We start from the raw sequence: 19,725 nt of genomic DNA, 5'->3' as shown, positions 1-19,725 counted from the left end.
ATGCACAACAGCATCTATTATTCAAACCTTTGACATTCTATTTGGTTTTTATGTAATGCGGAATGCCACATTGGTTCTCTTTCCAAATTAGCGTTTCTTTTATAGAATTTATTTCTTTAAAGGAATGTTGGGATGTAATTTCTATGCTTTCCAGTTTCCACTTAAATTTAAACCCCAAACCACTTCAGCACAGTTATTTTCACACTAAAAATGCCTCAAAATGACCCATAAGCAATCTATATTTCTGTTAGCACTCAACCCAGATTTGTCCTACAAATATGTTTGTATCATAGCTAAGTTACCGATTCAGGTACGGGTACAGATTCGCGGATTCGGCACAAAAAAAAAAAAAAAATCCTTGAGTACGGGTACGTCCGTACATATACATATATACATATACATATGTCATATATATATATATATATATATTCAAACATAAAAGTTATAAAATATAATTATATAATTTATAAACTATCAATACCATTATATATATATATATATATATATATATATATATTCAAACATAAAAGTTATAAAATATAATTATATAATTTATAAACTATCAATACCATTATTGATTATTACAATGATACAATCCATACTAATATGAAATATACAATGTGATTATTACAATGATATAATTTATGAAATATTAAAATGCAAATGAAATGAGTTGAATGAATGTTTTGATGCATTTCATGCATCATAAGGGGCGAAATTAGGGTTTAGATGTTAAAAAAAAATTTAAAAAGGTGTTTTTTTATTATTTTTGGTCTTTTGTGACCCGTGGACCCCGTTTTTGGGAACCCATGGGCCTTGGTTCTCCCGGGTCAGCCCTGGTTCTCCCTGGGTTCCACCTGGGCAGGACCCGGGTGGAACCTAGGGAGAACCAGGCTCGGACCAGGACCGGGCAAGAACCAGGACCCGGACCCAGCCCTTTTAGACAAGAACCGGTATCTTAGTATCATAGGTAGGCAATCAAAATGCCTGGAAATGATAATATGAAATTAGTTGGCAATTCAGGGGAGAATACTCTAGTTGAGGAACTTAATGCATTATAAATAACAACTTTACTAAAAGAAAATTAAACAGAATTGACACTCATTGAATAGCTAAATAAACTAGATTTTTTTATAGCTGATAGCATATACAAAATGGGCAACTTTTGTAGGACAGATAAATGCTGTATACAGTGCTAGCATGCTTCAAATTCAGCTATTATATACCTTAACAATACAAAAGCAATAAAGCTTAGTAAAATAGGGTTCTTGGTGCAAACAAACATAATCAAATATGGACTAACTTATTACAAAATGTCATAACCCCTCTTTTGACATTGGATTATTGTGATTAGCTAAATACGATAATTAAAACATTTATTAATTAACATTGAATAAGATTGGAAAATCGTCTCATTTATGAGACTTCACGATTTTCCTCTAAAGTGAGAGGGTTGTCATAAACCCACATCCTAGTGATGTAATCAATAATAGATTTTGTGATTCTTCATCATAATAATAAATTATCATTTATTATGTAATTAATAATATTAATATATAATTTAATATATAATATTAAGGTAATTTCAATGAACAATTAAGTCCGAGACTGTAACTTGTGGACTTTGGCTTGAGATATTAGTATTACTCCAGAACTGTGTATTAATGTTTCCTGTTCAACAATACACCAACAATGATTGCATGCATTAAACAATTCCTGATATGTTTCTGAGGCATTCAAACAAATATAAGTTGAGGAATTTTACAATTTTCTCCAAGTTTTTGAGTTTGTAATATCCCTTATATTTTGAGTATATACATTCTATTTGAAGAAGATCTAAACTATTTATTTGTTCACAAACCAATATTCATAATAAATTATTAAATAGATATTGATTTGCATTTTATAATCATAATCTATAATTATTATTGTTAACTAACATTCACAATAATTATTAAATAAATATTAATTTGCATTTATAATCACAATCAATAATTATTATTAACTAATATTCACAATAATTATTAATAGCCACAGTAAATATTAACTTACATTAGTAATAATTACTGTTAAATAATATTTAAATAACCATAGGCAAGTTCGTATAAAACATTATCAAGAATAATAAGGATATATAACCATACACGTAAACAATGATCTGTCAAAGTCCAAAAGCAAGGGCCATCAATTAATGCCACTCCGCCAAAGTAACGTTGGCCCACAAAGAATTAGCGAAGAAAAGAATTATATCTTAATATTTATTGGTATGCTACTATTCAAACAACCATATTATGGCCCATAATAATCAGCGATTACTATATGGAAGCAAACAATAGTGATTAGTCAAAAGCAAGTAAAAAATAACAAATCGTAGTGAAACATAAAAGATGCGATAAGGGATAATTAATCAGATAGCCATGAAGAGGTGCACTTAACAAAAAATACATCTCTTACGTCTAAAGGATTGCAACCCTTCAGCATGATAACATATATAATGGATATCAAATCCATTTTCTATACGGGGGGGTGTGTTGGGTGTGAAAAAAGAAGGTAAGTGCATACACCAAGAGAGTAAGCAGAATTTTTAAGAAGAGATCGAGATCTCTTTGGAGAATAAGAAAAAAGAGGAAATAAGGAACACATCAGCCATCACATTGACTGGGAAACACTACAGGTATGAATATGAGGTTTGCTGGTAATATTATTAAAACAATTTAATATTATTAAAGCAATTTAATAATAGGCTGCTATTAATATAATATAATATTGTTAATACAATAATCTGCTGTTAATATAATAATATTGTTAATACAATATGATGCTGATAATATAATATAATATTGTTAATTCAATATAATTAATATGACATAAGAGGGGAATGTTAAATACTATTAATGTAATAAAACATAATGATGTATAATTTGTATACTTTATCATTGTTTGCAATTGTGCTTCGAAGAGATTTTTACGTGTGTTGTTTTGGCAAGGGTTGTAATAGTTGGTGTGTTAAGTTAGATTCATCTCCTACTCAAGTTAGTTTTAAGTCAAAATGTATAGAAGTAGATTAATTATGGTTTAGTTAGACCAAACCCTAGTAGGGGACATTACACAAAACCAAAGATATCAGTTCAAATTATTTAATTCCTGCACTTATCATCATAAAAAGTTCTAGCCAATTATCCAAATTTGATGTTTGGATGTGTTGGATAGCTTAGGTCATAAACTAACCTAATTTCTTTGAATGCACTCTAAAGGAATCCATTAAGGAACTTGGAAAAAGGTGCAATTCCACTTCAAAGCATCCAGAAAATGGAAATTATGGAAACATAGAAAATACAAAAAAAATTGATTTCCAAATATTTTCTAAAATTTTATTTGGTGGTGTCCATTTAACAACTCAAGATGTTCTCAAAACCATTTGTCCTTGAGAAATAAGAGTCCCTATTGCTCCTAGTTGTTGCACCGGCAATTTTTTATTGAATTTGCTCCCTAGCAAACAACTTTCCATGATGCTGAAATTGTCATGCCTTCACCATCTAAAAGAGTGTAATTTATTGATTTTTCATCTCTTTTGACCACTATATCAATGATCTGATTAGTAGCAACTAGAGTGAAATTGTCTGGTTTCAAATATGTGATTTGTAAATGCTCAGCAACATTTGATGTGTTCAACAGTGTTAGAAACTTAAGGTCAAGCAATAATGCATTAAACACTAGATGCAAACCAAGAAAGCTTAGCAAGTTGAGCTAAAATAAACTATCCCCCATCTTATTGTATTGTAAGACCCATATTGCAAAGGACTGAGTTTTGTGTTTGGGTGTTGAGCTAAAAGTAAAAGAGATGTACATGACACCATTGTAACTAACTTCTAGAAATGACACCTACAACCTAAGTTAATATAACATGTGAATAAGTCCCCACTAGGAAATTACAAAGTACAAGACCTTTACTAGGTACAAGACATTATTCATTCTAACAACTATACTTCATAGGCACCAACCCACAAGAGACAATAATCCCTCCACTGAGCACCAACTCAGCAAGAGACTCCGATCTCTTTGAGTATGAGGCACCAACCCACAAGAGACACCAATCGCCTCCACTGAGCACCAACTCAGCAAGAGTCTCCAATCTCTTTGAGTATGAGGCACCAACCTCCTGAAATTGATAATTAGAAGGCACCAACCTTTGAGAAATAAAAAGATTATTATATTTAGATCTGCACTAGATCCCTTCAAGGCCTTCAAAATCTGCCCACAACTTCACACAAATCTGCCTTGAAATTCTGCTCTCGAACCCTCACGCAGATCTGCATAATAATCTTCAAAAGTATGCTCACAAATCTGAAATATTCCTTCACACTCTTTGCATAATATTGCCTTAAATATCTTCACTAACATGTCTTCACAAGTCTGCCCAAATATATGATGAATAATTGCTGCAATAAACCTTTCTCCATTCATACACAAGCAGGTCTGCTAAAACTCAGAATGATATTGCAATGAATTGATACTTAAATGACCTCCAAATAATTCTTATTCATACACCTTGAAAGTGCCTTTTCCCCCCCAATGGTTATAACCCTTGGATCAGGTCGACCAGCACCAATAAATCTCATTTTTATTTATTTATTGTCCTTGCCCAAAGCTGGGCGCTTCACCCCTCTAGGTTGGCCTTCAAAAAAAGAACAAATATATAATCTTAAATTCATTTCATGCCTAAGATGGTTGGCCATAACAGCAAGTGTAAATATGTACTAATCTGTTTGCTTGCTTAAAGAGGGACGTCTATAAGTATCTTTGACATCAATGACAAATTCAACAAAATTGTCTTGTGAATATATACATTATATTTCACTGACTGCAGACATTTTCTGCTATATGACCCAGATGAAATTTTGATATTACGTTAATTAATGAGTCAACATCATCTAATGTACTCTTACCCAGCTCAAAGATAATATGCAGGCAATCTTACTTTCCGTGATGCAATTTATATAAACACTGAAGAAAGACTTCAGCAGTTGACTAATATTTCTTCAAGAATAAGAGTGAACTAGAGTGATGTGAACAAGATAGCAGACATTAAAACATAATAAGTGTAACTCAGCAGAGCCCTAATCCTGGATCACATGTAAAAGAAATTCAAAAGAGTTGTATTTTGGTGGCATCCAAAGCAATTAATTCTCATCTATCCTTTCCAGACAAAAGTACCATCTGAAAGATGGTGAAAGAAACTGAAATACATAAAGTGAAAACACCATTGGATAAATACCTTTCCATCCAAATTTTGAAGTCAGCTACAATGTTGAAGTCCTCACTGTTTACTGCATCATTGTAGAAGAACATATGATCGACAACTTGAGATTTCTCATTTACTCTATCTGATTTGAAGAATTAAAGAATTTTAACATGCAGATTTAATAGCTGATCATTCCTATACATTTCACTTCTAATACATAACTCTGCATCCACCCCATTCTCCATCTCTACACTAATCTCACAACCCATATATGTCGGGAATAATAACCATGGTAATCTTGGTTGGTATCAATTAAATATAATGTCACTATAGCAAAATTTTAAATCACTAATATATTTTACATGCAGTCATGAGTTGGGGCTACGGAGATGAAGGGGTAGATGGCATGTATGGCCTCAACAGTTCATGCATGTAATATATGCAAACAAGTATAAAACAAATAAATAAATAGTTGCAAATCTAGACAGATACAATAACAAATTCTTCTGTTAAACCTAAGAAACATGTGTCCCATGACACAGTTATCCTTTTATCAATTTAGTTGCTTCCTTAACAGGTTAGATGCAAGGGGTTGTTGAATGCCTGACTTGTAAGCGTGTGTGTCTAGAAGTTTAGATGTTCAAACAAAGATGAGAACCTAGTCTTGTTGTAATTTCCCAAAAATATTTCTTCATGATAAAGTTGGATTCTTCCATGGATTCATGCCAAACCTATTGCATAAATTATCCACCAAACTTGATGACTTCACATAACAAACCAATGTCATCAAACTATATGTACCCGTAAAAACAAATTGTGCTATGCCTAGTTTTAAAGTTGAAACCTTGTGTCTTAATCCATTCAAACAGTCATATTTCAAGTTTTTCATGTCATGTTTTGTTGTTCCTCTTTGTATCTTTGTAAATCAGCAAAAATGACGTTCAAACAAATTCAACAAGGCGAAGAATGGAGGGTGATCAAAGACAGTGAATTTCAAAGTTGAAAAGCAACCACAATGTTGAATGTACACCTGCTTGAGGAGACACTCCCTATCAAAAGAAAGATGGTTTTTTTGTCAACAAAAATGGCTAAGGTAGGAGGTCAAGGGCACAGCTCTATGAAGGAGATGATGTTACAAAGAAAAAGGTCAGAATCCCTTTTTTAAAAGCACCTTTGTGAAGGGAATACAACTTCAAACCTCTAGGTCAGGAATCTCACTACAAAGAATGAAATTATCTTAAGAAGAGCCAAGTTTTTTAGTTTAAGTCCAAAATGCATATTGAGCTAAGCACCTCAATAAAGGAAACTCTATTTCCACTGAAAGTAAAAAGGCATTGTCAAGTGAGCACCTAACAAGGGAAGAAAACTCAAGGTTAGTTTTGAAATCGCATATTTAGTTGTGCACCTATATAAAGAAAACAAGGAATTGGAATCGTGAAGTCTGTGCCTGATTGAAGCAAAAGATTGATTTCTACATTCGTATGTGCACAACTATAAAAGGGAAGCTTTTGTCCAACATTTGAAATAAAGTTGCACACATTGAGGTGCACTAGCATTCAAGAAAAAATATGAAATTCATAGTCTAGAATGTTATTGAGAAGTGCACACCTCAACGAGGGCTTTGAAATGTTTTCATATGATGGTTGTATGTACACAAATACAAACTTCTTATAGATGAAACTCAATTGTAAATTAAGCAAATCCAATATATATAGCACATGCCTAAGTGAAAGAATTTCATTCATAATTCAATGTATGCAGGTGCATGTGGGCATGAAGATAATCTACTCAAACCAAGTTTAAATAATTGTACGATAAAGCAAGTGCCTAAAAGAGATGCACATAAAAGTCTCAAATGCAATACAAAGGTGTCTACCTAAACAAAGAAGTTTCGATGTGCAAGATGTATGATCAATCATGCATTCAATGGTTTTTGAATTAAACCTCAAACTCATACATATAGAAAAACACGCATCATTGAAGACTTCATTGTCAAAGATCAAAAGAATTTATCATTCACAAAGGTGCATAGACAGTAATGCAAGAGAAGGTGCAAGATAAAAGTCTATTATGTTATTAAGAAATTTATATAGTGGGTAACTTTATGAGCAAGAATATGAAATAAAAGAAAAGAAAATTATGTGATTCTCTCGAAGATGGGATATAAAAGAGTTTGAGAGCCAAAAAGTAATTCATTCTTGACTTGTTATTTCTTGGAGAGTTTCTTTGTGAGCTTGTGCTTTCAGTTCAACGAACCCTAGGATGAAAACCCATGTTCTTGGTTGACTAGACAAAGCATATTTCAGCCAACCTTGGTGGATTCACACCAGATTCACAAGTGCATTTATTGGATTGGATTTCAAAGTTTTGTGGAGTGTGAAAGATATATCTACTTTGCAGGTTGAAGTTTTGATAATTTAAAAAATTGTTGTTCTCCAATTGTTTGGTGAAGATTCATCATATTGTTAGTTTCTAGGCATCGTTTTGGTGTTCGCAGTAGCTTGAAGATGGCATGCCTCTCTATGGAGGTTTGATAATATATATTATAAGTATTGCTAGGTGTGGAATTTTGTGGTGGTTAGACATGGGTATTAGATGTAGTTGTGTGAAGTGGCATAAAATGTCTATTGTTATATTTGATAATATTTGTTATCTACCAATGTATTAATTGTTTATATTAAGTGGGTTGTCACTCTCAGGTAGTTAATGTGTCAGTTGGTTGATGGTTGTGTTCCTCTCGACAACCGTCGGGTCCTTTAAATATGTTGTGTACCACCAAGGAAGGTGGTAGGGAATAGTTAGGTCAATTGTAATCCTTGGTCGACCATCTCTAATCTTCTTCTCTATAATAATTGCATGTGCGAATAAAGAGATATTTTATTGTCGTGTCCGGTATGCATTATCATTTGTATTAATATTTCATGTACTTAATTTATCAGATATAGCAACAAACATTTTGGTGTCATTGCCTTTAAAAAAACTCGGGTCAGCCTTGAGTGATTCATGCCCATAGACCCCAATAAAGGTGAGAAGAGGCCACAGGGTGGTCAAGACCAAGTGATTAGGTGATCCACCAACCCTCGGCCGAAGGAAGCACAGGGATGAGTCAGAGCCTAGAAGTACCTGGAGTGTTGGGACGTTGGAGGTAGACGTGTAGAGGATGTGTGTGTGGCCGAGAATGCAAGGAAAGCACTGGAACATAGCAGTCGGAACAATCCCACAGGGATGAATCAGAGCCTAGAAGTACCTGGAATGTTGGGACATGTTGTGACGTATTCACACATCGCACCACTGCAAATGGGGACCCCTACTTTTTGCTTTCTGGGGTTAGCCCTTTTGGTTTTGTTGTTAGTCGTTTTAGTGTCTTAGCCTTTGCATTGAAGGGATTGAGTCAGGTGGATCTCCTCAAGAGGTCAGGTCAATAGAGTGATTAGGGGTTATTTAGATCATTCCTAGGATGTTTTTTGTGTACTATCCGGTCGCACTTCAAGTTGCTAAATCAAACCTTGGTTGAATGCATAATGTCCTCCTAGGTCACATCCCTTACATCAAGAACAGAGCGAATTCGCCTTAAGAAGTCTGGAATGTCATCCTGATCCTCAAATGTCCTCAAATTTGGCTGTCTGGAATGTCATCCTGATCCTCAAATTTGACTGTCTGGAAAATTGAAGAATCCTCCAAAAACTAGATTTTGCATTATAACTCCTAGAGGTCTGAAACCACTCTCAAACATCCTGACAATATATATGGAATATAACTTAAACTATAAGAATGACTAACATGAATCCTGATGGAGAGACTAACATGTCAAATTTTGCTCCTAACCCTTCCAAAGGGTCCAGAACGAATTCCTCTTGAGATCATGTACCTTCCAAGGGTACTGTTGACGTGTATTTTGTACACAATCATACACAAAATAAAATACCCAAAGGCATCTTATCCTCTCTTGAATAAAGTCGCTAACTACTGAAGATATCGCAAGAAGGATCAGTTAGGATGACTCCAATGTTCTTTTTAGTAGGGTCTCTACGTGTGGATAAGCACCAGTGGTCGTTGTGATTGCTGTGTCATCAAGGGGCCTTACGTCGCCGAAGAATTTCCTAAACTAAACAAGCTTTCAAAGAATGTCAAAAGAGTAGGGTTTGCAAGAGGTCTAATCTAGTCTAACCCTAAGAATGACTTAATGTGGATGAGACTTGGCAAAATTCTACCAACTTCAATATTGCCATAAATTAACAACTCAATTGAAATTGATGCGATCTTCTAAGGTAACAAATGATTTTTCAATACATCAAAGATCAAGGACACTACCAAAAAGGTACATATCCAGGATACAACAACGATTGAAGGTTTAAGCGATTCAAATATCTCCAGTCGACCACGCAAGGCGTTCCTACAATCAGCAAGAAGCTAGTGGTTTGGATAGTGAATCCTACCAAAGATCAAGTCCAACACTTTGTCCTTCGAACTAAAACACTACTTTGATTGAGAATGATTCAAGAAAGTGCACAACCATGAAGATAACCACAAGAATAGCAATAAAACACCATAACTTCAATATTTTATTGATCTCAAAGCCATCATGTACAACAATTATTTGAATTCCTTTCTCAAAGCTCAATCTTGCTACAAAAGTAAATTGCTTCTAAACTCTAATCTCTCTAATTCTCTAATACATCAATAATTTCTAACTCTCTGATTGATTGCAAAATGAAAAGAAATGAGGGTATAAATAGCATCCTCAATTACAATGAACGGTCCAGATTGAAAGAAGATCAATGGCCAAGATTATGACACCTAAACCCTAATTAGGGTTTATTACAAATAGCCCCCTTTTTACTGAACAATATTAAATGCATAGCCAAATATTAAATTTGGCACAAAAATCTAGGAGACATAGACCAATGACAATTAAGGTGCCATGTCATCTATAACAACCTCTCATCTAGAATCTTATTCCCTTTCCAATGCTCCTTTTTAGCATATGCAATGAATCTTGATACGATTCCTTCGATCTCAACAATTGGAATCTCGGGAAGATTCCTCATTCTTTCTTCTAAGTGGATGACCTGATCAAATGCCTTGAGAAGAGCAGCGTCCCATCCAGGTTCAAGTTCCTTAGTCTTTTCAATCAGGAGCATGGTAGCAAACATCTGGTCCCGTTGCTCATCTGTGATAACATTAGCATCTTTGCAAAAGATGACCTTGATTCTATCCTCCAATTCCTGCAAATCCACATCTGTCTCAACTTCGATCCTCCTGCCAAGAATGGTACGTAGTACCTCAAATACTTTGTCCTGGATCGGGTGGATAACCTCCTGAACATGGCTACATCTAGTACTGATGTCCTCGAAGAGAACTTCCTTCATCTAGAGTAAGGTTGACCACTGAAGTAAACTGTGAGGTCCTCCATCCATGATCTTTTCCTGCGCTAAGACCTTCCTTGATGTTTGTCTGATTACTTGCAAGACAGGAATGATAACATCTTTGGTATGAGCAAAAGCGGCTACTGTTATCATCAAGTTGTGGATGATCTCAAGAACCTGGATAGCCCTATGAATGGTCTTCATCATCCTTGTTGCAAATTCCACGGCAACTGTATGAGATTTGTCAATCCATGAGCTCATAAGCTGGACCAAACTCCTAAATCTCTCTGCCTCACCAATTGATTGAAGGGGAAGTTCCTGCACAGGAGATCTCGCTGGATCCTGTCGTCCTAAAGGCTGATTGAGATGGCTGAAATATGTTCTTCATGCACCGACCTCTCTCTCAAGCTTTCTATTCTTTTCCATTTCTTCTCTAAGCTTGTCTTTCAATGCCTCAAATGAATCGGTGGCATCATCCATCGTCTGTTCGGCTGTGGATGGACCAAGCTCAAATGTTTCTACATCATATTCCTCTGCAAGGATCTCACCTTCATACTTATCCACTGCCGGTGTAGCTATCTGCAATTTTCTGGATCCAGTCTCATCTCTAATCATCTTGGACATCTTGGTAGCCTTTCTCTTCTCTGTCACTTCCTGGGAATGTCCAACAAGGCTCTCCAAATTAATCACATTGTCCTCGTCCTCGATCACAATCACCTTCGTTAATCTTTCCTTCAACCAATCTGAGATGGCAGATCTTGTCTCTTTAACCTGTATTTCCTTGAGCAATTCTTCTTCTCTGGGAGGAGATGTTACTTCATTATCTTCTCTATCTTCATGCAACTCATTGTCTTGGAGAGATCCACCTGGTGCCTGTCCTTCCTTATCATTCTGTACCATTGATTCCATAGACTCCTCTATCTCAAATGTCCTCTTTTCTTGTCGAGAAGACGTACCGGATGAACGATCTCGATTGGCCTCTTGCTTCTTCTTGGAAGATTCTCTTTTTTCAGGTCTCTCTTTCCTCTTCGAGCCTCTTGGATGGAGATTGCCTTCACTTGCGCTTCGAAGGTTGCCTTCGCTTGTATTTCTAGGATTAGGATTGCCTTCGCTTACACTGGCTCCACCTTCAGCTGGTCTCTCCTCCAAGGTGAAAGTCATAGCTATGCCCTGTTCTCTCAACTTCTGATGCTGCACATCAACCCATCTGAAGTACAAGACAAGACTGGAGCCATCAAAGCATCTAGATCCACAACCTCGGGCTCATTCCAATCTAACCTCACTGTTTTGCTTTCTCGATCATAGGATGATTGGAGATGTCTGCCACTGTCCTGAGATTGGTCGGCCACTCTGTAAATCCTGCATTTCCTGATGAAATCCAAAGGCAATCTAGAATGCATCTTTCTTTTCATTTCAAGATCGTCTAAGAGATTCATCATAAAATCTTCTATCTGAAACTCATGCTTAAACTTCCTACCGATTGTCTCCTCTATATATCCATGTGGATCAAAGCTCTCTCTCAAGGCAAAGAATGAAAAAGAATATAAAGCTAACTCCTCTGCGTCATCCATGGCTAGAGCATTAGGACATACCTCAACTGAATTGCCCAATATGATAGGTACAGGAACTCCATTTCCATGTCTGTGTCTGAATGCCTTCGCATAAGCCGCCAACTGTCTTGTTACCTCAAGTAACACTATTCTGTCTGTCGGATATCTCGGCAACATGTATGGAGGTGAAGGACATCCATGAACTCTGATATAAGTAAATTTCGGAAATTGGATAAACCAAGCACCGTACCTCTTTACTAGTTCCTGTGCATCCTGAGATAGTCTGTGAATCCCACCTTGCAACGTCCTTGTGATGTTCATCGTGAAGGTATCATTAACTAACTTGTAGTTGCTTCCTGGCGGATGATGCAAATGAACATAGGAATCACAAACTCTGACCTCATCGGGTCCTCTTCCAATCACTCCTCTGTGAGGTAGTCCTGCGTACTCAAAGCTCCTGATCAAGGCATATATGACGTATGAACTCATGTGGAAGGATTTGGTAGCCTTCAGTCTCCTTAACTGTACGTCCAAGCAATGGCTAATCATTCTAGCCCAATGAATTGTTCCTTTTCCCTGAACTATCACTTGGATGAAGTAGAACATCCACTTCTCAAAATAGAAGGCTTGAGGGGATCCTGTGACTCGGTTGAGCATCGTTATCAAATCTCTGTACTCCTCCTGGAAATCGATCCTATGTGGTGTGTTCGGGATCTTGCTCAGGCGAGGACGACTCTTAAGTAACCAATTCTTGTTGATGATGCTTAGGCAAGCATCTGGATCATCTTCGTACATGGACTTGGCTCCTTCTATGCTTTTGTAGACCATATCTCTGTGCTCTGGAAGATGGAAAGCCTCACTTATAGCTTCTTCTGAAAGATAAGCTAAAGTGTTTCCCTCCTTGGACACGATCGTTCTAGACTGTGGATCATAATGACGAGCACACTCGATCATCAACTCATGGCACTGTACTGCTGGAGGGAAGCCAGCCGCCTTAATGATGCCACTTTCAATTATCCTCCTGGCGACAGGTGATGGCTTGCCAATGTAAGGGACCTCTTGAAACTTCTTCGTACTAAAGTTGCCCAAGTTGGTATCTCCGATGTTGCTCCATTTAGACACGATCTTGGTCTCCAGTTCTTCGTTCTTTTGGTCTTCCTTCATAAGAGCTGGACGACTGGTGGATGCTCCCGTCTTTGGGGTCGCCATTGTAACACCTACACAACATTTCATAATAAGTAATAGATTTTGCAAGGTATAACTATAGATTAGAGATTAAATTTAGGAAACTTCATGATAAGTCTTTGAGTTATCATTTCCTAAATACGATTGAGCTACTGAAATTCAAATTTTCAAAATTCAAAATTTAAGGCCATGACGATCAAAATTCAAAATAAGAGAAGATTTCGCCATACCTTTCTTGAGAGCTTAACTCTAAAATGCAAAATTAAGAAATTCGCCTAGGCAAAAATCAATGTTTGATGACTTCAACATGATCTCTCTCAAGTGAACGTCCTCCTTAGCAACTTCGCCACCTTTGGGGGGTCTTCAATGTCTTGATGGCAAGTTCGCTCAACTCCAACCAAACTCGCACTCCTTTTGATGATGTTCGCACCTTGTATCCTTGATGAAATTCGCACTCTTAAACACAATTCGCACACCTCTTTAATGATAATTTCGCACTTCCTTGTCTTCTTGATATTTCGCATGCAAAGGATGCTTTAAATGATGATTTGAAAATGAAATAATTTACCTCCCCTTTATAGGCGCTCACCCTCTCATTTACCTCTAGGCCGACTTTGTAAAATAAGGCAATTAAAACAAATTTCAAATAAAAATCAAGGGCCGACTTTATTTAAAATATGAAAAATAAGACCCAAGCGCCCCAATTTAATTTTATTTAAATTAATAATTAATTCATTTAATGCCTTCGTTTTTAATTAATTCGATTTTTTAAAGGCAACAAATAATTAATTTAAATGTTTTGCGCAATTTTTTAAATGCTAACTTAATTAAATATTTCAAATTTCATCGATCTTAGCATTTAATATAATTTGAAAAATGTCATTAGCGCCAAAATTTGGGAGATGAAAAATACAAACCATATCGCTCTGGTCCCTGGGAGAGGGACAGGAGCGAATTAGCATTTTAGCCTTGATTCTCTTGCCTTTTATGTTCAAAACAACCTTCTCCACGTGGAAACTGGCATCTTCGTTGGGTATCTCGAGCTTGATCGATTCAACTTTGCGGATAAATGCCTCTTAAGGTTAATATCGCCCTGGTCCCTTGGTGAGGGACAGGAGCGAACTTTGCTTTTCTCCTTGATCCTTATTTCTTTGATCACCAATCTTCATCACGAGGCAAGTAACAACGTTATCCCTTCATTGCACGCATAATTTACTTGTCCTTAACTAGGCATATTTGATGTTTGAATGATTTTCGCCTTGGTCCCTTGGTGAGGGACAGGAGCGATCCTTGGTGTCTTGGGCTCATCCTTGTTCCTATCAACTCGCAATTGCCTTCACAATGTAAAACAATGTCCTTTGATCCTTCTTGAACGTATGAAATGAAATTGATATTCAAAAATTAAGCTCATCTAGAGATTTCACTCTGGTCCCTGACTGAGGGAAAGGAGCGAACTTGGGCATATAGTGCAAATCCTTCATCTTTGGCGATCTTTGTAACTTCATTCTTTGTCGAGGCGTTCCAAACATCATTGCTTCCTTGTACCCTGACTTGGAATGACTTAAAACTTGGAGGAAAGGCCACATAACTAATATTTCGCCCTGGTCCCTGGGTGAGGGACAGGAGCGATTTTGTACTTGTAGGCTCAATCGTGCTTTGCTAACTTCCAAATTTGTCTTCAACGGACTCGTTGCGCCTCCTTTCACTTATCCTTGGCATGGCATTCGTTTTATCTTGTTGAGAAATTGGTCTAAGGAAAAAAATCGCTCTGGTCCCTGACTGAGGGACAGGAGCGCCTAGGCAAATATGGGCCTCGCTTTGGTGTCTTGCAATCTTCAATTTGTCTTCAATGGGTCCGTTACACCTTCTTTACCTGCTTCAAACTTAAAACTTACTTGATCTTCGCCCAAATTTTGCCCTATAAGGAAATTCGCTCTGGTCCCTGGGAGAGGGACGGGAGCTACCATTAAAGTTCGCCCTGGTCCCTGGCTGAGGGATAGGAGCGATTTTGCATTTAGGTCTAATTTTCCTCATGATGACATTTCCAAATTATATTCAACTGACAAGATGTACTTCCTTGGTTCTCCTCAAATCGCGAAATTGTTGAAATCTTGCAAGGATAAGGCAATGTTGGATTTTAAGCTCCGATCCTTCGGTGAGGGACAGGAGCGATTTTTGCTCCTGGCACATTTCCATGTTTGCGAAATTCTTCAAATTATATTCAACGGAAAGAACATGCCTCCCTTTATCTCTTCCAATCCATAGATCATCTTGATCCTGCAAGGACAGTAAAATTTTGAGAAACAAGCTCCGGTCCTTCAGTGAGGGACAGGAGCGATTTGTCTTCAAACTCCAAAAGTTCGCCATTTTAAGCTTCAAAAAATCTTCCAAATCTTTCAATTTGCGTTCAAACGCATCTCCTGGCGACCCTGCACAAGACAAATGAAACAAATTAACAATCAAGATGCATAAAACATCATTTTCGCCTTGGTCCATGACTGAGGGACAGGAGCGATTTTGCTTCCACAAGCCAAAATATCACGATTTCAAGGGTTTAATCACTTGACAAGGCAACAATAAGACCTTTCCAATACCCAGAATCAATTATCAAAATTTTCAAAATTTGGTCAAAAATCACCTGGGCAAAGATTCACAATCCCATCATCAACACTTAGGCAAAAATTGGACTTTGTATTCAAAATTCCGACTGAAACTAGATAGATTCACTTGACCACCTGACGAATTCACCCTATTCAAAACTGCATCCTACGGGAGGAAGCTCAATAGCTCTCAAGATTGACTGGACTCTGGCCTGAAAACACTAAAACGGGAACCCTAAGGCCAGACCCTAGTCCAGACGACTGACATACTAAACAAAAACCCTAAAAAGCAAAGAGAAGGACGAGCAAAAACAAGCAAAAAGAGGGGGTCCCCATTTTAATGGGGCGATGTGTGAAATGGTCACAACAGGTACACAAGCGAATTTGCCAAGGATTGTGCTTTGATCCCAAATTTGAGCAAGGAAAACCCTTAGGATGCCTTCCTAGCATAGACCAAGGTCAAAACAAAAGTAAAATGAAGGATAAATTGAGTGAAAATATGAATTTCGCTCCTGACCCTCTCAAAGGGTCTAGAGCGAATTTCATCTAAGCTCCTGACCCTTCCAGAGGGTCCAGAGCGAATTTTCCTAAACGCCTATTTAATCCTTGTTTGGGGTCAAAATCTTTGTTCTTATGGTGTGGTTGAGAAAGGGTTGATGTATACTTGCCTTGAGAAGTGAATTGAAGCAAAGGAAATAATGAATTTGAGACTAAATGCCAAATTCGCTCCTAACCCTTCCAAAGGGTCCAGAGCGAATTTCATCATAGGTCTTGTCCTTGGAGAGGGTCCAGAGCGAATTTCATTATAGGTCTTGTCCTTGGAGAGGGTCCAGGGCAAATTTCATTATAGGTCTTGTCCTTGGAGAGGGTCCAGGGCGAATTTCATTATATCCTTGGAGAGGGTCCAGAGCGAATTTCATTATAGGTCCTATCCTTGGCCAAGTTCCAAAGCGAAATCCTTCTTTTAGGCCTTTTTGGGGGTCAAATCAATGATTTCTTCAAGAGAGAGGGATTGAAAGTTCAAGTCTAAGACAAAGCTAAGTGAAAAGGAGTATGAATTGAGCCTAGAGGATCAAATTCGCTCCTGACCCTTCCAATAGTACAAGAGCGAATTCTTTCAAAATCTACATCTCACCTCCAGTTTGGGTAGAATCCTTGGTTCAAGAACTTTGCTTTGGCCTCTTCTCTGGGCTGTCCCCACGGCTTCTAACCAGGCTGCTATTCCTCACAACATCTCCATCACAGCGGGGTCTGCATTCCCATGTGCTCCACCATTCCTAGTTCCTCTTCGTGCCATTGATTCACGCTAGTCCTCTGCAATTGCAAGTCGGATCTGCAATCTGCCACCCCACAACAAAATTTCAAGACACTCAACCTCTGGAACGAAACTTCACTCTGATACTACTTGTAGCAGTCACCAGTGAGGAGGGACCTCAAGGAGATCAATTCGGACCGGTCAGCAAGAGTAAACACAACGGAAACACACAGATATGATGGAGGCAATGCAAAACAGATAGTTTTATTGCATGAAAATTGATTACATCCAACCGGTAACAACCGGGTTACAACATACCGGCACACAGGCCTGGTAGAATATGTCACAACCAAGACCTTGAATCGAAAGATCTATCTTCTAGGCACAGTCTATCTATTTGATATTTTGATTGATTCCGATCGATTACATTCTAAAGCATGATTACAAATATATATGTCGATCCAAAGGATCTAGTCGGCCCAAAAGGGATCAAAACCAGAAGAACAAGATCTAACGTGAAAAATGAACAAGGTCGGCCTCTGCCAAGAGATTCCTCCGGAAAATCCAAAGGATGAAATGTAGAAGGTCAACCACACACGAAGAAACATCGAGATCAACGCTCAAGGCTCCACAAGCTTCCGAATGGGTTCCGGTAGATCACTAGAATAGGTCTCGGGCAACCGGTAACAAGAAACTGTCATTGAAACCGGTGGCGATATCTTGCCGAAAAGTGATCCAAATGAGATGCGGTTTGAAAGTAAGAAAGATGATCAAGTCTTCAAGTAGAATCCAACTCCACAAGATCCGGTGAGCCAAAATCGGGACACACAAAAAGAAAACTAAAACTACAAACAAAACAGATGTAGGAATTTGTTTGGCTACCTTAACTTCATTTCAGCACATTGGTATTCTAGCTGTAATTAGTGTGGTGCAGTAGAAGCCAACAAACATTGGGAATAGATAAATCCCAATTTGGCTTAAGGATCTAGGGATTTACATGATTAATGAATTGCTTCACAATGTAAAAGAGAATGAAAAAATTGTTGGGTTCAATTGTATCAAAATGGTGTAGCAAAGGTATGATGGAGCATTCTTCAAGTTTATTTGGGATCTTGGAACTGGCATACAAGTTCAAATTGCTAGCAATGTTTTGGAAAGGACAAGTCCAAATTAATTTTTATGGCAACTTTTATTTAATTAATTACGTTTATAACTTTAACATTTCATTTTTTAAAGACTTTGCCTAGGGCCAAAAATAAAACAAAATATTATAATGTCACTTATACAAGAAAAAAAATTAATATTTGAAAAAAAAGAAATTTTATAATTAAATTTTCGTAAAGTTCTAGGAAGGTTTTAAAAGGAGGATTGTTGAATCTCGTTTCATTATTCTAGATTGTTTTGGGAGGAACCCTCTGTAGTAATCTCAGTTGTTCAACTTTTCAGCCTAGGATGAAATCCCTAAGGTGAAGATTGGTTTGTGGAAGAAAACCCACTTAATCAATCCTCGATGAATTGATACATGGTTCACAAGTGAGTAGATCAATACATATTTATAGGGTGTTGTTTATTGTTGCTGACTTCAGATCTCCAAGTATAAATTGTAGGCAAAAAAATCAATTTATTAGTGTTGTGCATGTAAGTGAGATTGGACAAAGATGTGTGGATGCTATGAATGAAGAAAATAAAATAGCATATTTTATTTGCTTAAGTATTATCCAATTGTACCCTTTATTCTGCCTACAATAGGAGCTGTACTATTTGCAAATGAACAAATGAAGGTTTTCAATAACGTCCACAAGGCCAAACAGCCTATGGAACCTACAGGTAACCAATAGTACAAAAAAAAAGACCAAAAGCAAATTGACCGCCAACACCACGACTATTTGATCTACCTTTCCTTTTTGATCTTGGATCCTCTCCTATGAATCCTGATCAAGTATTTAGCAATTATTGTTATCCTTTCTTCTTCAAACAAGTTACTCAAGCAACCCACAGTTAAAATATCAATGTAGTTGACCCAAATGTCCTTATAAGTCAGACACTCCATGACATAGTGCCCTTCCATCTCCACCAGCTCCAAAGTACATTAGCAGCATATTCTATCTGCCCTCTCTTCTTTAGGCACCGTTCACCTTATGGTTTCGCACATCAACTGGTGTGAACTAGTTCCTCACTAAGACATTAAGATTTTTGCTTTCCATATAATTTTTGCTCCTTTATAGTTCTTTTGTGCATGGTCATATGAGGGATTGAAAAGCTTGATATAGTATTCTCTTTCCCTCCCTAGTTGCTCTATCCACATGCTTTTTCTAACTTTTTCTTGCACATACTTTCCAATTGCCCCATTGTTATTTTGACACTCTTTTATGTTGATATTCCACCTATGCATCCACTTGTAATTTTGTTCATCCACTTATTCTAACTAATTTCTCTTCTACCAACATTTTCGGCCAACGAGACGGCTCCATGTTCTCTAGCCTCTTCAGATAATTTAGCAACCAGATCATAGTTGATGTCTCCACAA

At 37.2% G+C, this 19,725-nt stretch overlaps 1 protein-coding gene across 8 annotated transcripts in view; it reads right to left on the bottom strand.

Annotated features, from left to right (window-relative positions):
* Window positions 1–19,725, bottom strand: part of LOC131036882 (uncharacterized) — a 222,540-nt gene that overhangs the window by 154,164 nt on the left and 48,651 nt on the right. For all 8 annotated transcript variants that reach the window (XM_057968889.2, XM_057968890.2, XM_057968892.2 and 5 more), the window contains one exon: window positions 5,276–5,384. In XM_057968889.2, the coding sequence (XP_057824872.2) occupies window positions 5,276–5,384 (109 nt within the window). The remainder of the gene's footprint in view (window positions 1–5,275; window positions 5,385–19,725) is intronic.

This window comes from Cryptomeria japonica, chromosome 2, assembly GCF_030272615.1.
Source record: "Cryptomeria japonica chromosome 2, Sugi_1.0, whole genome shotgun sequence".
Classification (NCBI taxonomy): domain Eukaryota; kingdom Viridiplantae; phylum Streptophyta; class Pinopsida; order Cupressales; family Cupressaceae; genus Cryptomeria; species Cryptomeria japonica.
This window is presented reverse-complemented; position numbering and strand designations above follow the sequence as displayed.